The sequence below is a fragment of the Tiliqua scincoides genome, chromosome 12 (assembly GCF_035046505.1).
Source record: "Tiliqua scincoides isolate rTilSci1 chromosome 12, rTilSci1.hap2, whole genome shotgun sequence".
NCBI classification, from domain to species: domain Eukaryota; kingdom Metazoa; phylum Chordata; class Lepidosauria; order Squamata; family Scincidae; genus Tiliqua; species Tiliqua scincoides.
In genome coordinates, this window is record NC_089832.1 from 18,104,565 (window position 1) to 18,126,969 (window position 22,405).

The 22,405-nt window shown below is 47.3% G+C and overlaps 1 protein-coding gene and 1 pseudogene across 2 annotated transcripts in view; one reads left to right on the top strand and one right to left on the bottom strand.

Moving 5' to 3' along the window:
- Positions 1 to 22,400, top strand: part of LOC136663041 (rho GTPase-activating protein 20-like) — a 38,938-nt gene extending 16,538 nt beyond the window's left edge. Inside the window, exons 3-15 of one of the 2 annotated variants that reach the window (XM_066639939.1) lie at positions 1,992 to 2,165; positions 3,432 to 3,581; positions 5,966 to 6,007; positions 7,087 to 7,174; positions 8,391 to 8,474; positions 9,097 to 9,163; positions 9,253 to 9,441; positions 11,098 to 11,273; positions 12,610 to 12,771; positions 13,939 to 14,048; positions 14,941 to 15,130; positions 15,815 to 15,932; positions 17,084 to 22,400. In XM_066639939.1, the coding sequence (XP_066496036.1) occupies positions 1,992 to 2,165; positions 3,432 to 3,581; positions 5,966 to 6,007; positions 7,087 to 7,174; positions 8,391 to 8,474; positions 9,097 to 9,163; positions 9,253 to 9,441; positions 11,098 to 11,273; positions 12,610 to 12,771; positions 13,939 to 14,048; positions 14,941 to 15,130; positions 15,815 to 15,932; positions 17,084 to 18,756 (3,223 nt within the window). In that variant the 3' untranslated portion in view covers positions 18,757 to 22,400. The remainder of the gene's footprint in view (positions 1 to 1,991; positions 2,166 to 3,431; positions 3,582 to 5,965; positions 6,008 to 7,086; positions 7,175 to 8,390; positions 8,475 to 9,096; positions 9,164 to 9,252; positions 9,442 to 11,097; positions 11,274 to 12,609; positions 12,772 to 13,938; positions 14,049 to 14,940; positions 15,131 to 15,814; positions 15,933 to 17,083) is intronic. The other variant, XM_066639940.1, reaches the window with a different exon arrangement.
- On the bottom strand, positions 1,808 to 1,927 carry LOC136663481 (5S ribosomal RNA; annotated as a pseudogene).
- Positions 22,401 to 22,405: the final 5 nt, after the last annotated feature.

A 22,405-nucleotide genomic window follows, 5' to 3' on the forward strand; every position in this document is an offset into this window, starting at 1 on the left:
CGACCACATTGGAGCCTCACTGAGGCTTCCCATGCAGTCCTAAAGTAGCGCGGGAACTGTGCCCAGGGCATTTGCCCCATTTGGCCAGCGCTGGGTCCGCTGCTGGACATCACTGCCCTGGGTGCTGGAGCAGTGTGTTACGCCTCTGCCCCCACAGTTGGCCATCGTCTCAGAGAGGGTGAGGTGACCTGCTTCAAACTGTAGGTTTTGGAACCCTGTGAAAAAGACAATAAATGTGTCAATTCCTTCCCTGATGAATGTCTGTTTCCATGATAGGGGCACCGTTCTGGGGTCCCACCTCCAGCACCACAGTCCCACCAGTTCTTGAAACTCTGCTGAATGGTGACATGCTGATCCCCTCCCTTCCTTCCATCTCAGAAGGAACACGGCCATCTCCAAGCCTCAAAACTGTTCTCTTCAGCCTACCATATGATGACAGATGGATGATGGCCCTGCTCTTTTTCTGTTTAGTTCCCAAAATGCCCTCATAAATAATCTCTCCTGCCAGTTTATTCAACTGAAATAAATATTTGTCTCAACCTCGAGATAAAAATTTAAATGATTTACACTCAGAACCAAACAGTCTTTTCCGAGAGCACCATTGTTCATTTGATGCCATGCTTAACCACTCGGGTCTGGGATGATTCCAGTGGCTTGACGTGACGGAGAGGGATTTCTGGCCTCTCTTGCCCCGGGGTGAACCTTCCAGCTTTTCCCCATTTTCTGCAACTGCCTCAGTTAGGAGAAACAAATTCTTGGCTTTATTTGGATACAGGGAAAAACTGCTTCTTGATGGCTGGGTGGAGCCGGCAGGGAGGAGGGAAGGACTGCACGTTTCCCATGCTGGATTGGTAACACTTGGGATTTGCCACCAGGTCATTGATGGACTTATTTATTTTTGCTTCTGCTGCCTGTTTCTTAGAAGAACAGAACACAACAGTGGCTGTAGCCTGAGATGTGTTTATGCCCAACCCACAAAGTGCACAAATAGTGGAGCAAAATGTCACTGACGCCGGCCCTGTGACATCCGGATCAGAGTTGCACACCCAGAATTGTAGTGTGACTCTCTTCACTGTTTGATTCCTAGAGCATCAACTGTGCTCCTTCGCTGTTTTGACATTCTCTCACCTCCTTGAAACAGATCTGTTCACCTATTTATAAACAGCTATTTCAATTAACACAATTCCTGCACTTTGCTTTGAATGCCCTCAACATCCTTTCCTGGACCCTGAAGGCACTGAAGGTCAGTGGTTGGCAACCTTCAGTCTCGAAAGACTATGGTATAAGCCTACAGCACCCAGTATTCCCAGGCGGTCTCCCATCCAAGTACTAACCAGGCCTGACCCTGCTTAGCTTTCGAGATCATGGTATAAGCCTACAGCGCCCAGTATTCCCAGGCGGTCTCCCATCTAAGTACTAACCAGGCCTGGCCCCGCTTAGCTTCCGAGATCGTGGTATAAGCCTACAGCGCCCGGTATTCGCAGGCGGTCTCCCATCCAAGTACTAACCAGGCCTGACCCTGCTTAGCTTCCAAGATCATGGTATAAGCCTACAGCACCCAGTATTCCCAGGCAGTCTCCCATCCAAGTACTAACCAGGCCTGACCCTGCTTAGCTTCCGAGATCATGGTATAAGCCTACAGCACCCGGTATTCCCAGGCGGTCTCCCATCCAAGTACTAACCAGGCCCGACCCTGCTTAGCTTCCGAGATCATGGTATAAGCCTATAGCACCCGGTATTCCCAGGCGGTCTCCCATCCAAGTACTAGCCAGGCCCGACCCTGCTTAGCTTCCGAGATCATGGTATAAGCCTATAGCACCCGGTATTCCCAGGCGGTCTCCCGTCCAAGTACTAACCAGGCCTGACCCTGCTTAGCTTCCGAGATCAGACAAGATCGGGCATGTGCAGGGCAACAGTTGCTGTCAGGGATGAGTCAAAGCAGTGATCCCACTACATCTTCTTTAATAGGATTTCCCCCCCCCCTTTTCCAGCAGGGAAACAGTTCTTTCTTCATCCCATCCCGATAATGGCTTACCAGCTGGAGCCTTTGGCAACCCAGACTCCGTTTTCATCCTCGACGAGCGTGTGCAGCTCACCACAGGCCTTCAGACGCAAGAGAGACATTTGTTTCTTTTTAGTGACATGCTCATCGTTGCCAAGTCCAAGTAAGTGTGAATGAGGCTTTGATTCACAAGATCCCATATCTAGAGGTTAAGAACATAAGAGCCCTGCTGGATCAGGCCATGGGCCCATCTCATCCAGCTTCCTGTATCTCAGTGGCTCACCAGGTGTCTCAGAGAGCACAGAACACACCTGCAGCTTTTGGCTTCTCACTCACCAGGACGAGTGGAAGGAGCTGGCCTGGGGCCGATGGCACAGGCCTCCAAGCACGGCGCTCAGAAGTAGGCAGTGGTGACATGATGACGGATTTCACCACTAGCTGCTTCCAGGGGGTGGTCAGTTTTCAGACCAATTAGGGGTGGGCAGGAGGGCCCACCAGCAGCAAGACTCTACTTGAGAGCATCAGCTGAAGAGTGAGGTGCTGGCTGTGGCAATGAGTGATCCACTTGCCGCCCTAACATGGGGCCCCCTCAGGAATGGGGCATAGTTGGGCCCAGTCACTCTAAAGCCAGCCCTGTGTATACTTGTCACCTGTGATTGACTTTTCCTCCGTAAATCTGTTCATCCCCTTTGAAAGGCAACTAGGCCAGGTGCCATCACATCATCTAGTGGCAAAGAGTTCCACACATTACACACTGGGTAAAGAAATATCTCCTTATGACATGGGGACGCAGTTACTTGGAGTTACATGGCGTTGGTTATTTGGCTTACAGAGGAGGAGAGACCGACTGACGAATCCTCCATGTTCACAGGTAGCGTACCAGCCTCTGGGGAGCAACAGCAGGAGAGAGCAATTGCCTTCATGTCTTGCTTCTCAGGGGTAGCTAGCTGGCTCCTGTGAAAACCAGGATGCGGGACTTGACTGTGCAAATGCAGAACTAGGGAGTCATGATATCACCATGGAAGGTACAAGCAGTTCATATAGTGGAACAAAAGTTCAGTTGCACAACTGTTGGCAGTTTGCACATGACTCTTGATGAATCTGCTATTGCCTTCTGCCTTACAGTGGACAGATGCACCTGAGGGCCTCCTGAGGTTGCTTGGGCATTTGAGTAGAGGCTAACCTGGAAGGCTATGTTTTGGTCTTCCCATGGGTCTTCCCATGGGTTCCCATGGGTCTTCCCATTGTGTGTGCATGTCATTAACAATCGCTATGAACAGCAGATATGTTCGTAGTTTGCTTTGGCCTTAGTAGGGAAGTTCTATGACTAAGATACAAAATGAGACAGGTCTCATGTCTTGGGAGCACGTTACCTGAGATCTCTCCTATCAATGCACTTAACAGCAGCCATCTCTCACTTGACCTCTAGGTCTTCCTCCAGCCTGAAACTGAAAAAACAGGTGCGCCTCAGTGAGGTGTGGACAGGCTCCTGCCTCAGTGAAGTGTCAGAGAAAAAGATGAGCCCAGAGAATTCCTTTGTGATCGGCTGGCCCACCACTAACTATGTTGTCAGTTACAGGTAAGGCTTTGTTGTGTTGCTGTTAGCCAGTCCTCTGCGTAAGAGAGGCTGTACTTGTCAGAATAATTGTTTATATGCGTCCTTTGACTGTGATCAGAGGCCCCACTACTTTGGAACAAAGTACCCTAGAAGCCGTTCCCTTTGTGTCAAGCTCTGGTGAAAGGGGGATGTTGTCTGCCATTGTGGAGTCAGAGCACAAATTCCACACTTCCTTCTTCTGCAATGGTGTGGGGAGAAGTGGAGAATGTGAGAAGGAAGGGAGGATGGAAACAGTGTTAAGGACCACACCTCCTGCAACAACCGTGGAGAGGGCAGGTGAAGTGGTCTCAGGTGGGTAGACATTACACTGCCCTCTAGAGACCTGCAGCTGGCATTGCATCCAAATCCCAACAGTGCTGAAATTCTGTCACACTCCAGTGTGACCAAGAGACAGAACCCAGAGTGGGCCTTTGCAGATGAAGGGACAAGGCTATGCACATTCAAGCAGGATTGAGTCACAATGTTTGCTGTCTCTACAGGCAGGCAGGAAATGGGGTTGGCCTAAAGGGTAGGCCTCTCTTTATTCTCACCCATGGCTTTTCTGAATCTCTATCGGGGAAAGTGGTGTTGAGCTTGGGGAAGGGGGAGTGATATTGTGGGAGGTGAAAACAGAACCTGCCCACAGAAGGTGCAGTGTGCCTGTATATGCAGAGGTGCAGTGTACCCCCAAAAGGCTCCTTGCAAGACACAGCCCCACCTTTCACTGAGAGCTTTTGTGGGTTTTCTTAAATTTCTTTGGGCTCATCTGCTTCCCCTTGCAGAAGCACCTCCTTACCCTCCACCACCACCCTTGAGAGAGCATGGAGGATCCATGCTTCCTAGGTCATGCCTGCAATGTCTGACTTGGGGAGAATCACCTGAATTCAACTTTTGCGTTCAGCACTTTGTGTTGCTTTTTTGGACGTTGCATAATTTACCCTTTTCAAGGGTTTTTGTGTTTATGTGATAGTTCAAGAACAAATTTTGTGACCTCAACACAGCAGGAATTTCTGCTCTGCAGGCTTCCCTCCCGGTCTTGCACAACAGTGAGTGAACGTAGATCGCAGTTAAGAAGAGTCATCTCTTCCAGCCTTGAAGAGTCCTTATCCATCCTTGTCTCAGTGTGCAAGGCATGCCAATTCACTGCTTCCAACTTTCACCCCATGCCCCAGGATTTTGGGAGCAAAGGGAATGAGACGGTGGCTCTCACTTCAGCCTGAAAGAGCCCAGTTTCCTAGTTGCTGTTCATTCCTTTTTTAGGTTCCTTTGACTGTACTATCTGTGCTTTGCCGGGTCCTTGACTGTGAGAACGAAGTCTCTCTGACCTTTGTTTTTACAGCTAACGTACATCCCTGCAAATCAGAGGATAGGGCCCATTTCCCTCGCATCATTCAAGATGCCACCAGGGAAATGGTTTCTAGGAATCACCAGGCAAGGAAAGCAGGAAAAAAAGAAAATATTGATTAAAGGTCCTTTGCAGAAACGTGAAAAAGGCTCTTTGAAGCCAGCATCAGAAGAGAACATTTTTTCCTTATCAGAGCTCTGGCTCTTTCCAGGAAATTGAGCTCAGCAATGCTGGAGTATATATATATTTCTTTTCATAGCACAGGACCAAGAAGGGATTGTACTTTTGTTCCAGGCCTTGACAGGAAGGAACTGTAATTTCTAACCTAAAATATATGTGATCCGACTGCGGCAGGGCAGCCAAAGGACTTCAGACAGTGAGCTGCTATACCTGACACCACATGCACTCCCGACTGTTTCTGTGTTCTGGTCCCTGTCAATCTCTTTCTGGACTGTGCTCTAAGCATTTATTTTCTTTGACAGATTTATATCCCACTTTCTCCCTGTTTAGTTCTTCAAGTCAGCTTACATGCATGTTGGGATAGTGCAGTCTCAAAAGAAGTGCAATCTCAAAAGATGGTGGTGCCGGGGAAAGCCAGGAAGAAGAGGCTAACAGGGACATCCTGTGGTGTCTCCATGAGTTTACCGTGGCACACACTTTGTGCTATGGCATTTTAATGGGGCTGATGGCCGGAGACCTCCAGTCCCACAGATCCCAAGGAAAAAAATCACAGCTATGGTCAGAGGGGCTAAGAGCTTACCAGAAAATCCCACCCCTGTGCCGACATCCTTCCTCCCCCACCCAGAAATCATTTATCTGCATAGATAGACAAATACTGTGGGGAGATCGTTCCTGTATGGAGGCCAACCCCGTACGCATGAGAGATGGGGCTTTGGAACTGTGGCAATGTGGGAGTGGGGCTTTCTGTCAGTCTCAGCTTCCCAAACACAGGTTCATTTCCTCACAGAGGATTATAGCTGTGTAGGATGTGTGATACTCAGTGCTGTCTTCTTGTTTTCAGCTCTCCTGAAATGAAGGAAAGGTGGCTGTCTGCTCTGCTCTGGTAAGTAATAGATTCCCCTGCTTCTCTTGTGCCTGTCTTCCCCCCTACTTGTGGCTTAGCGATTTGGTGGACTGTGGGCTGCCTGGACAGAGCCTGGAGGGCTTGTGGGTCTGCCTGTGGCACAAAATGGCACAGTTGTTCTTTGGGTGCTTCCCACTCCCTGTTACGGCAGATGAAGGGTCAAATGGCACCACTGCATTGGACGCCAGGGTGAGGGGGAAAGATGCAGAGATCTCGCAATAGCTCTTTTTTCTGTGTGGCACTATATTTGTGGCATCCTTGCCAAAAGATTGGCCAGAGATGCTCTTCCTCAAACCTTTGGTTTATGAGCCCATGGTTATGAGCCCATGGTTAGGTAATGAGCCCATGGTTAGGTGCTCATTAAATTTTTAATTTAAGATCGATGACACAGGTCTGCAAAACTGAGGGCCAGAAAAATTTTATCAATTTTTTTGGTGGTCTTATATGAATTTGGGTTGCTGAATCCAAAAATGGCATCTGTTTTGCCCTATCACGCCTGGTTTTGGAGATATGGCGTAGCCTTGTTTGTGACGTAGGCTTCCTCATGAGGAAGCTGGATATGACATTCACTATGCCATCTCCAAAACTAGACATGATACGGCAAAACTGATGACATGTTTGGAATCAGCTCCCCGAATATACCCAAGAATAGGTCTAACTTTTGACAGCAAAATGTGTGTTGGCCTGTGTAATTAAAGATTTAAGATTATGCAACAGTCTTCTCAAGGCATTCTAACAAATGTCTGTGGAATGGGGGAGAGGCTGCTTTCAGAATGCCCCCAGCGCATTTATTGTACCTGGATGAACACCTGAGAAAGATTTGCTTGAAATTGAAATGGCAATCCCAGAAATTCCAGCTCTTCCTAGGAAGCGTACTCTATTCCCTTTGGTCTCCTTGTTCATGACGACCATGATGGTTGCCCCAGGGTTTATTTATTCTTGGTGCTTCTTTTCTGTTTTTATATGAAAATCAGAAAATCTGACCATATGAACCCCCAAATCATGTCTGATACATGCTGCAGTTTGGGTTCCTTTCCTTATAACATTCTGGATTGCAGGCACATCGGTGAAATGAAGCGGAGCGAGTACCCAAAAAGTCTGGCTGTGCCGATTCTGTCGATAGAGGGCGAGCACCACAGCTCTTCAGTGAGTATCACTGAAAAACCAGAACAGGGCAGAGATGTGCAAGTACCAGAAAAGACCAGAAGGTGTTGACGTCAAGCCTCATGCTAGCAATTGGGAAATGTGTGCAGATAAAAAGGCTGCAGCACGCTTACCTAAGAGTAAACCTCATTGAACTAAGTGGGACATACTTCTGAGTAGACAGGCAGAGGATTTCACAGTAAGAGAATCTGTACTTTAAATCCTGCTTTAAATCTCCTTTTGTGTTACCCGGAGAATATTTTGCTGTGCATGAGTGATCATGCTGTAGACCAGAAATAATTTCCCTTGTTGTCAATTGAAATCACTGGGAAGATGGGCTACTCAAAGCTGGACTAAAGCTGGACTAAATGGACCAACCTTTATAGGATGTGGTTGTGCTCAAAGCTTTGTGTGAAGAACTGTCCTAGCTACTACAGGGGGCAGAAGCACAACCACATCCTATAAAGTTTGGTCTATTTAGTCCACTGAGTCCAAACTTACCTGGGTCACAACGCCTCCAAGAGCCTCTTTTTCCTGGCTCAGCTGGATAATACCACTTTGGAGACCACTGCCCTAAGGCGTCACAATGAACACTTTGGGAATCCTGGATTTAATCCTTATCTCCTACAAAAACCAGAACCTGTGCAGTATGTTTAGATGCATTTGCATATATTCTTCCCCCTGTTTACCAAGTGCACTTTCCATCACTCACTTTGCTGGGTTGCATCGTCACAAAATGTTGATTGCAAACTCATCAGGGCAGAGAATTGTCTTTTGCTTGTATCACTGGATAGAGCACCATGTACATTTAGGGTGGTTTATTAATAGCAACAAAAAAGCGACAGGCGGAGAGGGGAGATGCAGGGTCGTGAGTTCATAATGTTTACCGAACAAAGGGTTGGCTTAAATGCAACTCTGGGCGTTGAAAAAATAGTGTCATTTTAAACTATTTATGTAAAGTGTGCAGTGTCCTGTAAGAGAAGCCATTTTTGCTTAACATCATGTTTACACCAAGCTGAGGAATTCTTAAGCTTCTGCAGAATCCCTTGACATAGTCTGTGTTAGAGACATTTGCCTAACTTAGCACAACTTGCACTGTTTATCTGTACAGATATACGGCTTTGCTTAGCTCATTTTCAAATAGAAATGTTGATGTGCCGTCTCATTACCTCGACAGCATTTAAAGCTGCTTGGATGTGTCTCTGTTCTTTATACCTAGAACACCATCGTCAGCATCTCCAACTTGGACTCTGCAGACAGTGTCATCAAGAAGACAACTAAACAGCTGGGACTTCCTGTAAGTGTGAGTTCCTGTACGGCTCCAAATGGAGCCATTTCCGGGACCAGGGATGCACATACGTGGAGGTGGTATTTTGGTGCACGCATGGGGTGTGTGTGTGTGATGTAATAACACGGTGGGCATCATCGCGTCACCCGTCCCCAAGCATCAGCTGGCCCAGCTACACTACTGTGCACTAAAAAATGCTCTGGAACCCTCTTCAACAGGAAGGGGTTCCGTGACCAATTAGATGACATATGAACGTTCCCTGTAGGTAGGAAGCTTGCATGGGTCTGGCCTAAAACATGACCAGCTAAGTGAATGGTACCAGCTTGATTGTTTAAATGTACTTGCAGGACTCTTCTCATTTTTTAACTCTTGTGCCTGTAAAACTTGAGTGTTGCCTCCTGTCTTTCCAGCTGCCATTCCTTCCCTCTGCTGATCTTTCCCTCTTCCTCTGTATCTCAAAGATGCCTGTCACTGGGTTGTTTTCCATGAGATGTATAGTTGTGCGTTTCCTGACCCCCAAGGTCTGCTTAACTGGAATCTCTGTCTGCTGTTTTGAGTTGTTTATCCAGATGCTCTGGCCTCTCTTTTCAGAACCAGAAACCTCTTTTATATTTTCTAACCCTTTTTCGACTTCTAGGGCAGACCAAGTGACTATCACCTTTGGGTAGTGTCAGGAAGGGATGACCCTGCATACCCTCTTATTGGTAAGAACTTTTCTGTACATCACAGAATTAAGTATTAAGTGTCTTCAGTAACAGCAAGAATGAATTCCTCTCTTCTGTTGTCGCAACAGGTCATGAGCATCCTTTCAGCATTTTCCTGAGCTCCCTCCGAGATGCTGTGGAGCAGCTCCAAGGAACTGACAGCAACATTCTGCTGACTGATGACTCTGAGGGTGTCCTCCTGAACCAGCTCCCCAGGCACAGGCAATGTCAGTTCATCCTGAAGCCCAGGCCCCATACTCCAGTGCAACTGCGAAGAGGTAAACATCATCCTGAGTTCCTGGGAAAAGCTACTGCCATTTCAGCTTGTGACCTGCTGCTGTAATATCTCCCTGTTCTTTCAGAGCAGCAATTTTCAAGCCGTGTTCTGTGGCACATGGGTGTGCCATGGATGTGCTGCAGGAGTTTGGAGAACAGTGCTTGAAAATTACTGATAACCTCTTCCAGATTCAGTGGCTCAGTTTCTGGGGCAACTATATGTAGTAACAAATTGCCTGTCCCTCCATAGCGGAGGAAGAGGGACTGACAATTCATTACTACAGACAGTTGCCCTACAAACACAGCCACAGAACCCAGAAGAGTTTTTAAGCGATTTTCAACTGCTGTGCTCCATACTTCCATGGCACACTTTGTGGATTTTTTGTGGCACATCAATGTGCTGCAGTGCACCAGTTGAAAATCACTGGGCTACACCCAACTGGTAGTCACCAACCCTAACCCCTCAGTACCACTGGCAGCAATAATGCCCAATGTAGCATTAGGGGGTAGGCAGGGGATAACGTAAGGGGGTCCAGTTAGACTGACTGAGTCGCTCTGAAAGAGAGCGACTAAGATGATTACGAGGCTGGGGCACCTTCCTTATGAGGAAAGGCTGCGGCGTTTGGGCCTCTTCAGCCTAGAAAAGAGGCGCCTAAGGGGGGACATGATTGAGACATACAAAATTATGCAGGGGATGGACAGAGTGGATAGGGAGATGCTCTTTACACTCTCACATAACACCAGAACCAGGGGACATCCACTCAAATTGAGTGTTGGGAGAGTTAGAACAGACAAAAGAAAATATTTCTTTAGTCAGCGTGTGGTTGGTCTGTGGAACTCCTTGCCACAGGATGTGGTGATGGCATCTGGCCTGGACGCCTTTAAAAGGGGATTGGACAAGTTTCTGGAGGAAAAATCCATTACGGGGTACAAGCCATGATGTGTATGCGCAACCTCCTGATTTTAGAAATGGGCTATTTCAGAATGCCAGATGCAAGGGTCTCTTGTTATCTGGTGTGCTCCCTGGGGCATTTGGTGGGCCGCTGTGAGATACAGGAAGCTGGACTAGATGGGCCTATGGCCTGATCCAGTGGGGCTGTTATTATGTTCTTATGTAGGGGCTTGCCCTAGTGTTGCTAAGTTTTGTGGGCAGGAGGATTGATTAGTCAAGAAAAGGTGTGTGTGTGTGTGGGGGGGGGGTGTTTGAAAAACACTCTCTTCCCTAGTGCTACTACTGCAATCACCTCTCCCTCATCCATTACTCTGTTTAAGCTTTCAAAAAATGGAGAGATCTGACCAAAAATTGTGCCTGTTTTTAATGCAGGCAAGTTGTTTTGACTTGTTGAGAAATGGAGGAGCAAAAACCTAAGGAGAAAGAAAGCTGGGAAGGTTTGGATAGGAGGGACCAGGGGATGAGGAGACATTCAGAATTACCTGAACATTTGGAAACCTCCTGATATTATTATTACATACTATTACAAGTATGTATATACCACCTTTCAGTAAAAAGGAAGTTTACATAGCAAAAGTAAATCAATGCATCCTTGGAAACCTCTCTCAGCGTCCCTCCCATCATCAGATAGTGCCCAGTTCCAAGCCCAGTGAAGCCTTCTTGTAAAAGAGATGCCTTTATGCTCAAGAGACATTTGTGCTTTCAGAAGCATTGCAGAAACACACCAAGAGGAAGAAATCCTTGATCGACTGGGCTCTCCGCCGAAGTGTCAGCACCCCAACAGGAAGCCCAGCATCGCTGTCCCCAACCAGCCCACGGAAACTCTTCGGTCTGTCCCTAAGTTCCATCTGTCCTGATGGAACCCTTCCAAAGCCAATTATGGTAAGGTGGTGCTCTTGATACACAACCCTCAGTATCATCTGGAGTAGTGCAGTCTGTCCAGGTTGCTTTATGACCTCTCCTGACTGGACGGCTCACACCCACGTTGAGCTTTCTGAAGACCTTCAACCAGGTGTTCAAGCTGCTGCTACTTCCTGGACCTTTACCTGACCCATCAAGACTGCCCCAGGACCTCTCTGTTCACTGTTTTGGATGACTGCTAGCACCCAGACTCACCTTCATATTTTCTTATGTTGCTACATGTCTGCAAAAGGATATGCTCACGTAGTATCATAAGAAAATATGGAAGCCTAGGCATGGACAGCAGCAATCAGCTACCAGCAGCAAATGTCCTGCAAGGTGGGTGGCCCCTGTGATAGCAAATGGGTGATCCCTGGGGTGCAGGTGGATTGTAGGATCCAGCCTACAGTGTAACGCTAATTCACAGTGTTCTTGTGGGCAAATCTAAACAGCAGGTTTTTTTTTGCTCTTGCTTCACTATTTTTATATGTGAAGTAGACAGTGAAGCTATCACATCATAGTTGTGGCACACAAATACCTCCTTCGCCCTGTTTCAGAAGAGTGAATTCTGGCACACAGATAGCTGGTCTTCTGTGATATGAACAGGCATGAACAGGTTGTATGTGCAACCTCCTGATTTTAGAAATGGGCTATGTCAGATGCAAGGGAGGGCACTAGGATGCAGGTCTCTTGTTATCTGGTGTGCTCCCTGAGGCATTTGGTGGGCTGCTGTGAGATGCAGGAAGCTGGACTAGATGCAGCCTATGGCCTGATCCAGTGGGGCTGTTCTTAAGTTCTTATGAACAGTACTGGAGTCTCCAACATGTGCAGACTGCAAGGGACCTGGATGCGCAGTGGGTGCATAGCTGAGTTTCCTCACCTCAAAACCACCATATAGATGCATCCTAAATCTCCAGGAAGGATCCTGGGAGAAAAAGCTCCTCCAATTACAAATTAATTGACTCTCACAAAGCCTACCTGAGACATGAGAAGAATCACTGACAGTAGATATAACTGCCCTTCTTTCTCCAGGATCTGTTGACTTAAGACTGTACCTGGAAACCAAGTCTTATACTGACACACATCAGTAACATGGTAATGATGCACAGTCCATGCTCAAAGTCTAGAACAGCCCATACCAAATTGGCTCTGTGTCCCTTTTCTATCATTTGGGCTTCCACCAAAGTTTAAGAAGGAGGTGGAGGAGATTGCCTGTGTGTTGTGAGACCCTGAAGCCATGTGTCTCAGATGTAAACCAAGCCACTAGACCTCCCTCACAAAGGGTAAGCTGACAGTGCGGGGATTCTCTTCTCCCCAGGACATTCTGCAACTCCTGTACCACGAAGGTCCGTCCACAAGGGGTATCTTCAGGCGTTCAGCCAATGCCAAGATCTGCAAGGAACTGAAAGAGAAGCTCAACTCCGGGGATGCTGTGCAGGTGGATGGTGAATCTGTTTTTGTGGCTGCTGCGGTCATAACGGTCAGTTACAGCATATGACACGTAATTTCATAGCCCTTAAAACTTAGCCTGGAGACTTTCCTTAATCTTGTAATGTGTGTATTTTGGGACACTTCTTATGTATTTGAAGGTGAACCAGTCTTCTCCTTGTAGCAATTTATTTGGCAAGGACATCTCATGGGGTTCATCTTTTAATCCTAGTGGCTCTTGAAACACTTTGTTGCAGATTGTTCAGTCCCTCAGTCTACAACTGCATCCCAAGAGTGATCAGTAGTACAGCAGGACTTCGGTATCTACATGGGACCTGTTCCAGGACTCCCTGTGGATACCGAGTTCCATGGATAATGAAATTTGTGGAGGGGATTGCGCAGCGCCACACTTCCTTATAGGGGGGCTAAGTCCAGCCCTCTGGAGGTTGCGCATGGCCTCTCAGCCTCCTACGAAGCTTTCCAGATGTGATATTCAAATCTGCAGGTGCTGAGTTTGTGGATAAGTAAGGCGCACTGTATTTCACAAACAGAATTTTGAGCACTATTAAGCATGTCCTGTATCGCTTCTCTGACATGTGGAAACCCCTGTGATGTTAACCTTGCCTAATGTGAGGAAACAGCATAAGTGGACAGCGTTGTCTTCTGAAGAGGGCCTGGAATGTCCTAATACTGTGATGTACAAAATCCTGGAAAATTAAACCCATTGTGTGTTCACTAAGAGCTGCACTAAATACAGGGCATCCCCCAAAAATGTACACACACTTTATAGTGTCAACTTAATTATGCTATAATTTACACATGGTCTGCATAAGGTGTACACAGAACCAGTTGCTTGAGTCAGTTAATTAATTAATTTGATAATACATAAATTAATTAGATAATTAATTAGATAATTTCCAATCTTCTTTGGTTCATGCCCCCCCGCCCCGCTGCAAACACAACACACTGCTTCCGGAAGTGACTGGTGATGATATCACCACCAATTACTTCTGGGTTTGGAGACCCGTGATGGAGCTTCAAACAGCAGTAAGGGACTCAGGGCCTCTTACAACAATGGCTGGTGTTGCCTCTGTTACTCTGAAGCTCAAAGGGATTGTTTGTGAGCCCTCCCATGTGTTCAAAAAGGAAGGAATGTTTGATACTTCATTGTAACACAAAGCTCAGAACTAACCACATTACTCTGTACCTGTGTTTTTAGGACTTCCTGAGAAATATTCCTGACAGTGTTCTGTCCTCAGATATGCACAGGCTATGGATGGAAGCCATGGATATAGAAAACCGGGCACATAAGATTGAAGCAATCAAAAGGTCTGTGGCTAACATGAATCTTGCTGCTTTGAGTCTTAAGGCTGCTATCTTATCACTCTTAACTGCACTGCAGGGAGGAAATCCCACTGAACCTGAAATTCTACATTCAATATTAGGGTCATTGTCTTGGCAGACATGCTGATCTGAAATTCTAGTTCCATTTTCTCCAGCGTGCTCAAGAAGTTAGCCACCCCCTCAAAACTTTGCAAGACCCCCTCCCCAACGGCCCTTTTCATTCTGAAATACTCCAGCACCTTTACATTTTTTATGGAAACTGCCCTGTTTGACCTGCTTACCCCAAACTCTATGACACAGTCAAATTTCACCAAAACGTCTTAAGTTACATCAAAACAAAAATTTCACCAACCGTCTAAGAGAATTTGCAGATCAGCTTGTGCCAGCTCTCAAGTGCAGCGCGAACGTGTGGGCAAAGCTGTTGCTCGTTATTGCAGCTGTGCAAAATTGTTGTCTATCATACAGTTGTTAGTTGCTGATGTGACTTTCCAGGCAATTATTTGAGACAGTGGGCCCTTGGTATCCATGGGGGATCTGTCCCAGGACCCCTCCCCAACACCAAATTAAATCCCCAGTTGGGCCTCAGATGGCCTCCCAGTGCCTTCCGGTCGTATCTAGGAGGTGTTCTGGACTCCCTGTGCCTCAGAAGGTCTCCGGGTATGACTGGAAGTCTCTGGCGCAACTGGAAGTGCCCTCTGGTCATGCCTGGGAGGCCTTCTCAGGTCCTCTAACTGCGGGTTCAGCATCTGCAAATGTGGATATCTGTAGAATGCCAAGTCCATAGATAAGAAGGGGCCACTGCTCTTTCCTGGGAAGTTTTGGTAGGTTTCTTTTTTCGGTCGTTTTCATTTTGTTGCTCTTTTTTTTTTTTGGACAGCTTAGTGAATCAGCTCCCAGAAGCCAACCTCATTTTGCTCAGACATCTGTTCGGAGTCTTGCATCACATTGAGCAGAATTCAGTGGAGAACCAGATGAATGCATTTAACCTGGCCCTCTGTATAGCTCCCAACATGCTCTGGCTTCCCAGTCCCACTGGGCCTGAAGAGGAGAGCAAATCTACAAAGAAGGTAACCTCTCTGCGTGGGTTCTCATCCAGGAGCCAGATTTCCTTCAAATGGCTTTTCCCCCCTTGTGCTTCAGAAAGAGGTTGGATGTTTTAAAGACACAACCACTCTTACAACCCAATCCTATCCAATGCTAGCATGGCAGGACTGCCACCCCACATCCCTATTGTTCAATGCAGCACTTACCTGTCCTGGTGACCATTGGGCAGGATGTAGCATGCGCAGGACAGCACAGGACTTTTCACCACCAGCACCACTTACTTCCTGGGTGTTGAAAAGCACTTTACCTCATTTTTATGCTCTCCAGTGCCAGCACTGCAGCCACAGAGCCAGCACTCACCCAGCATAGGGTTGGGCTGTTAATCAGACTGAGGAATCTCTGCATTGTATAGTCTCTTTCATCAGAGCTGAAACGCATGAGCAACAGACTCACTTAATGGAACTATTTCGGGGCTGTACCACATTAACAGCCCAGTCCTATGCATGTCTACTCAGAAGTAAGTCTCATTAGAGTCAACTGGGCTTACTCCCAGGAAAGTGTGGATAGGATTGGGCTATAAGTCCATTGGATATTTGCACCCTCCACCAGATGTCAAGAAACAAACTCTTTAAACGAGCACCTTGGAGGGAAGGATGTGAGTGAACTGACTGTGTATCCTAAACCTGGCAAAATGCTTCCTTTGGCAGGTGGCCATGCTGGTGCAGTTCCTGATTGAAAACTCAGCTGACATTTTCGGAGGAGACATCACTTCACTCTTCCAAAGGCCAGAGCTGAAGCAGGCCCAACATGTGGATGATTTACTGCGTAAGGCTGAAGCTGCAAAATTCATTTATTTAAAATATCTAGATACTGCTTTTCTGAGTGCCAAGACACTGGGCAGGAGCTGGGGGTCCAATCGGAAGCATTTTTTGTTGGGCCCCAAGTTCACCACCAAGGTCTCCAGAATCTTAGAGATATCAATCAAATGTATTATAGACTTTATCTCTCTATAGTGTAGAATGGAAAGCAATCAAGATGTGTACTTAAAAAGTGCATGTGATTTACTGGACCAAATGTATCTTAGCACCTTTTAATATAAAATTACATACAAGTAAGCCTACCAGTAAGCAAACATGTGTAGATTATGTTTGAAAAGTAACATCAGTGGTTACAAAACCACTTGTTTTAGTGACTGTGAAATGATTTAGAAAAGTATTACTTGTATTTTTCTTTGGCCCCAGTGTGTGGCCCCCTTAAGCCTGGGATGCAACTGGGAGCAAGTGGTCCAATTGGCTTAAAGCTGGGACAGCCTCCAGCACGTGCCCTGATGGACCCACCCACAGCCACAGTCCCTTTTAGTGAATACACATTGCATGGATTCATCTCTTTGTCTGAATGCCAGACCAAACTGAGGCTAAAAAATGTTCCCTTGAAGTTGGCACCCTAATGATGCGTTGACTGATGTGGGTAATTAGCACGGTTTAATGACCCACAGCTTGGTTGAATGGTTGGCAACCTTCAGTCTCGAAAGACTATGGTATAAGCCTACAGCACCCAGTATTCCCAAGCGGTCCCCCATCCAAGTACTAACCAGGCCTGACCCTGCTTAGCTTCTGAGATCATGGTATAAGCCTACAGCACCCAGTATTCCCAGGCGGTCTCCCATCCAAGTACTAACCAGGCCTGACCCTGCTTAGCTTCCGAGATCATGGTATAAGCCTACAGCGCCCGGTATTCCCAGGTGGTCTCCCATCCAAGTACTAACCAGGCCTGACCCTGCTTAGCTTCCCAGATCATGGTATAAGCCTACAGCACCCAGTATTCCCAAGCGGTCCCCCATCCAAGTACTAACCAGGCCTGACCCTGCTTAGCTTCTGAGATCAGACACGATCAGGCATGTGCAAGGTAAGTCGACAAGTAATGAGCACGCATTCCTCTGTAGCCCCACAATCACCTTGATCTGTCTTCGCCCACAGCTCAACACAATGATTCTTCGGATGAGATGGAGTTTGCAGCCTTGTACCCTGAAAGAGTGAAACCTTGTTATATGCTGGATACAGGTGATGGCCTGTTCGGCCCATCCGGTGGCTTGCTGCTCCCTGAGGAGAAGCAAGAGGACTGGGACTTGTTCAGTGAGATCACTGCCTGCTACCAGAGCAAGGCCCAGAAGGTGGCCAGTGCGGATCGTGGCAGACTGCCCGAGGAGGAAGGCTCTTTCGGCTCCAACGGCTCCATCTGCTCACTGAACCCAGCACGGGATCGGTGCTCCTCAGAACCCAGCGTCTGCCTGAGCTCTCAGCTCCCTGCCCAGGGCCATGAGCCGGTGGCCCGGCAGTCCAGCTGCGACGCCACCATCATGCACAGCCACGATGATTATGTCCGCAGGCTCAGGCAGCTGCAGCTGGAAAGCCAAAGGCTCATTGATGAAGGCTTGAGCCCCAGTCTCAGGAGGACAAAGCCAAACTTCTGGAAGTCCCTCCCAAGCAGCAGTGGGCCAAAGAAGCTCAGTCCTCAGGAAGCGAGCCTGTCCAGCCGGTCCAGTTTTTCCAGCCTGTCCTCGACCACCACGTCCCCGTCCGCTTCCTCCTTAAGCTCCTTGGACAGTGCTTTCTCATACTGCTCCGAGTCATCGCCTTTCAGCCCCCTGGATGTCTCCTCCTTGCCATTTATGTTTGGCACAGCCGCCAGGCTCCAGGCCTTGTCCCCAAAGGTGACCAAGAAATCCTCAAAGGAATGGCACAAGTCCTGGACCTCGCCTTTGCCCCTGGATCCTTGCGACTTGGACTTGTGCGCTGAGCAGAGGAGGAACGACAAGGAGGGCAGCTGCAGTGGCGGGGAGGTCACCAGTGCTTTGGGAAGTCCACTTCATGAGAGAGACTGGTGTGAAGAGCAGGAAGAGGCAAGGCCTGGTGAGATCCTCTCTCGCGCTCTTGAAAGCCGCTGGTCTGCAATGTTGGACTCTGGCACTCATATCCCTGACAGCAAGAGCTCTTCCCTGGTGAGCCAGCAAGCACAGAGGGAGATATCAACGAGGCATATACAGATAAAAAACCCAGAAGTTGCCCCCTGTGGTCGGGAAAGCCTGAAGCGAACCAAAATAACAGTGTACATGGCCCCCAAAGAAAGAAGCCCGAGAGACTCTCCAGTGGGGCAAGAGGATGAAGATGTGGCCACAAGCAGTACCAGCTCAGAGGACAGCAGGATCCCAGGTGCTCCCAAGGGTCTACAGACCGTGAGAGTCCATATTCCCCAGACGGTGTTCTATGGGCAAAACACTCCTTTGGTGCTGCAATCCGTGGCGAGGAAGTATCAACACCAGCAGTCGGCGAGTCGACCCCTGCCGGCGACCCCAGCAGTTTCCCAGCCAGGTCACTCAGATGAGCAGACTGTGCACCCCACAAACTACAGCAAGGACAGCAGCAGCAGCTCATTCAGCCACACCTTCCGCATCTTCCTCCCAGCCTCCATCCGTAACACCGTGCGGGAGTACTTTAGTCAGGACGGCCAGAGCGACTACTGTACGGTGGGGGAGGTAGCTGTAGAAAACGAACTTCTCCGGAGCAGAGAAGAGTGGCTTCGAAGCCAGCCATGCGCTGGCACCCCAGCAGAGGAGCATAATTTAATGTTTGCAGAAGAGACTTTTGTCTAGGACTGCCACATCCTTTATTTTTTTGCGAAGGGAGGATTTTATGGGGAGAATTGTTGGTTTTGTAAAATAGTTCCCTAGGAGAGAAGAATTGGACCCACTGCCCAGTCAGCACCACATCATTCCACAACTGCCAGTGTGTCTCGTTTCTTTCCCCTGGGCTGTGGTTTTTCCATCCAAAGAACAAGAAAAGAAGAAGTCTGTTCACTTGAGGCCAGGGTCCGCACAGGCTGCCTGCCTCCTGTAGTTTCTCTGCTGGTTTTGTCAGAAGCCACAAAGGGGTGTGAGTGGGTGAGAAGGTGCTGAACCAGTTAGAATGAAAACTCTTTGTTCAGCAGAAGTCTGAGTGTGCCCAAGAATGTTCCAGATAAAAGATCCCTCTTCTACGTTTGTTTAAAGCAGTACAAAAGTATTGGTGATATTTTGCTTTAACACATTGGTAAGTCCACTTCAAAAGCAGAAATTTCACTGCAACTCAACAACTTTCACATTGTTTGCTTTACTATCTGTGTCCCGTCCCGTCCCCCCATCCCCCGATGCATCCAGTTGCCAGGTTTTATCTTCAATTGTTTTCTTTACAGACAGCTGTTTGTATTGCCTTTGTAATCTGCCATTGGTCCATGCTATGAAGAAAGGCAGGTTAAAAAATGTTATATACTGTATATATATAAAAAATGTACTGTATATTTAAAAAATGACCTGGTGCACATTTAGGTGAAAATAAGGTCCACTGGTTTTCAGGGGAATTTGCATCCGGGACAGTCTGTTTGGGATGACAACCATATTTCAATTTTTAATTAGGAGTCTCAAAGGCATCTCAAAGAACAGGGATTTTCACAGTGACCATAGTGAGCATCACAGTCCCATAGGCTCGACCCCCATTATAGTCCTGAAAACAGGATGTCAGTGTTGTTGCTTTATTTTTCTCCCTCTGATTCTTATTGTGGCCACAATGAAGGATGACTTTTTTCCAGTGACTGCACTCAATGTTAAATTTCAGCATGAAGTCCTTGCTGGCCAAAAATTACGAGTAAAAACAAATCCTTTTGAGAACGTAGCATGGTTTGGTTTGGAAGAATGTGGAAGGATGTGTGAAAGTGATTGTGCGAAGTGACTATGTGAGAAGGTAAGAGATATGAAGGCCTGCTAATCTTGGTATGACTAGTTGGGTCAGGAAAGGCCTGATCCTGTTTGAAGCTCTCTTGGGTTTTCCACCTAGACCAGGGGTGCCTAAACCCCGGCCCGGGGGCCACTTGCGGCCCTCGAGGCCTCTCAATGCGGCCCTCAGGGAGCCCCCAGTCTCCAATGAGCCTCTGGCCCTCTGGAGATTTGTTGAAGTCCGCACTGGCCCAACGCAACTTCTCTCAGCGTGAGGGCGACTGTTTGACCTTTCACGTGAGCTGTGGGATGAGGGCTCCCTCCACTGCTTGCTCTTTCACATCTGTGATGCAGCAGCGGCAGCAAAGGAAAGGCCAGCCTTGCTTTGTGCAAGGCCTTTTATAGGCCTTGAGCTATTGCAAGACCTTCATTCATTCATGTAAGTTCATCTTTAATATATTCATTTATGTAAACTTATGTAAATTTATTCAAATTTTAAATGTAAATTAATTCCCCCCCGGCCCCCGACACAGTGTCAGAGAGCTGATGTGGCCCTCCTGCCAAAAACTTTGGACACCCCTGACCTAGACCATGGGATTTCCTGTGGCTTAGGGACTCGGCGTGACACCTAATTAATGTTCCACCTCTGAGTGGCTTCATATGAAAGTTTGTTTTTCATTGAAGAGGCCCTTTCTCGCAATTGTGATGTAGAACTCCTTGCCACAGAATGTGGTGATGGAACCTGGTCTAGAATGCTTTTAGAAAGGGATTGGACAGGTTTATGGAGGAAAAATTCATTGCAGGTTACAGTTATGATGAATGTGTGCAACCTCTGGGTTTTAGAGAGAGCTTATCTCTGCATGCCACATGCAAAGGAGTGGCAACAGGATGCAGGTATCTTGTTGTTTTGTGTGCCACTGTGAGATACATGAAGCTGGACTGGATGGACCTTGGCCTCATCCAGCAGGGCTCTCCTAATGTTCTTATGATGTTAGATAAATGACTTAGACAAATGACTCAGGATGACCCCATTTCAGCCATTCTGCTTTCCCTCCTTCACCTCCAAAGAATTTTTTTTTAATCAAGCGGATTTTGTATATAGTCCCTTTTCATTACACATCTTGCTGATGCCTTTTAAAGGAGAGCAGGAGACGATGTTTGTTTCTGAAACTAAGGGGGCAATCCTAACCCACTTTCCAGCTTTGTCATAAGGGCAATGTAGCTCCAAGGCAAAGGAACCAACATTCCCTTACTTTGAGGAGGCCTCTGTGAGTGCCACCCAACTACAGGATGCAGCACATGCCCCACTGGCACCGCGGTGCCAGTGCTGGAAAGTTGATTAGGATGTGGGCCTAATTTGCACAACTCTGGCTCTTGTATGGTGCCATAGAAATATCTCAAGGTTCTCCCCCCCTTCTTTTAACTTGAGTGTTACTGGTGGTTATATTTGCACATAACTCAGAACCCTGAGTACTGAGAAGAGGAAATGTGTATATAAAAACAGTGCACAATGAATGATAAAAGGACTATGGAAAAACGTATTGCAGCTAAGGGACTTGTGTCTAGCTACCTATAGGCAGTTTGCAATAGGTATGCCATGTCCTGTGTTACTGACCCACAGCCCACAGAACTGCTCCTAAGCTGGTTTCAGGACTAACAGAATGAAGGCCAACTCTGATACCTGATCCTCTGTTCCTCCTGAAATCCTCACAGGTGGTTCTGCGCACTGTGTGTTTCTGAGCAGAAACAAGTCAAACAGAATAGAATGGCCTAGGACTGGGGATTGCAGGGCCACATTTTCCTGAAAAGCAGAGCCATCTTTGCTTAGTGGATTACATAAATGGATCGCATTCGTGGATTTTCAAGGGCTAAAAGGTTTTTGAGTTGGACTTTGTGGAACTGTCACAGAAGGGTTTCCAGGTTGTCTCCAGGACTATGGCAAAGAAAGCTAGAACAGAAGAAAATTATTCCTCTTACACCATCCCCAATGGTGCTCATGGACTCCTCTTAAGCACCTCTCATTTCCAAAAAGCAAATGGATTTTTTTAAAAAAATCCTTAAAGCCTTATTGATAGAAATCATCCTCCATGTTCTCAATTTAATGTGATGTTGGAAACCAAAAATTATTTGGTGCCTTTATTGGAGAATGGAAACAAGTTGGTGTAGAATCAGTGGCATAACTAGAGGGGGTACAAAGCACTAAGTTTTGCAGGGAGCCTCACAGCAACATGCAATCAGCCCCCCTCTCTCCCCTTTGGAGCCACATCAGGCTGCAAGAGCAAAACAGAGGCAACGCCTCCATTTGGTCTCAGGTGAGGCTCCCTGCAAAACTGAATGCTTTGCACCCCCTCTAGCGATGCCACTGCTACCAATCCATGTCTGTTTATTCCTGCCTTGTTAATGGTCCTCATGTTGAAAGTATACACTTTGTGTTGCAAAGTCACCACCGTTGTTTCTCCTCCACATGAATATGTTCAAGGGTCACTCTTCTCGTTACAGTTTTAAACTATGGTTGTAAATAATTCAATAAAAGAAACACAGTTTGCTTTCTTAG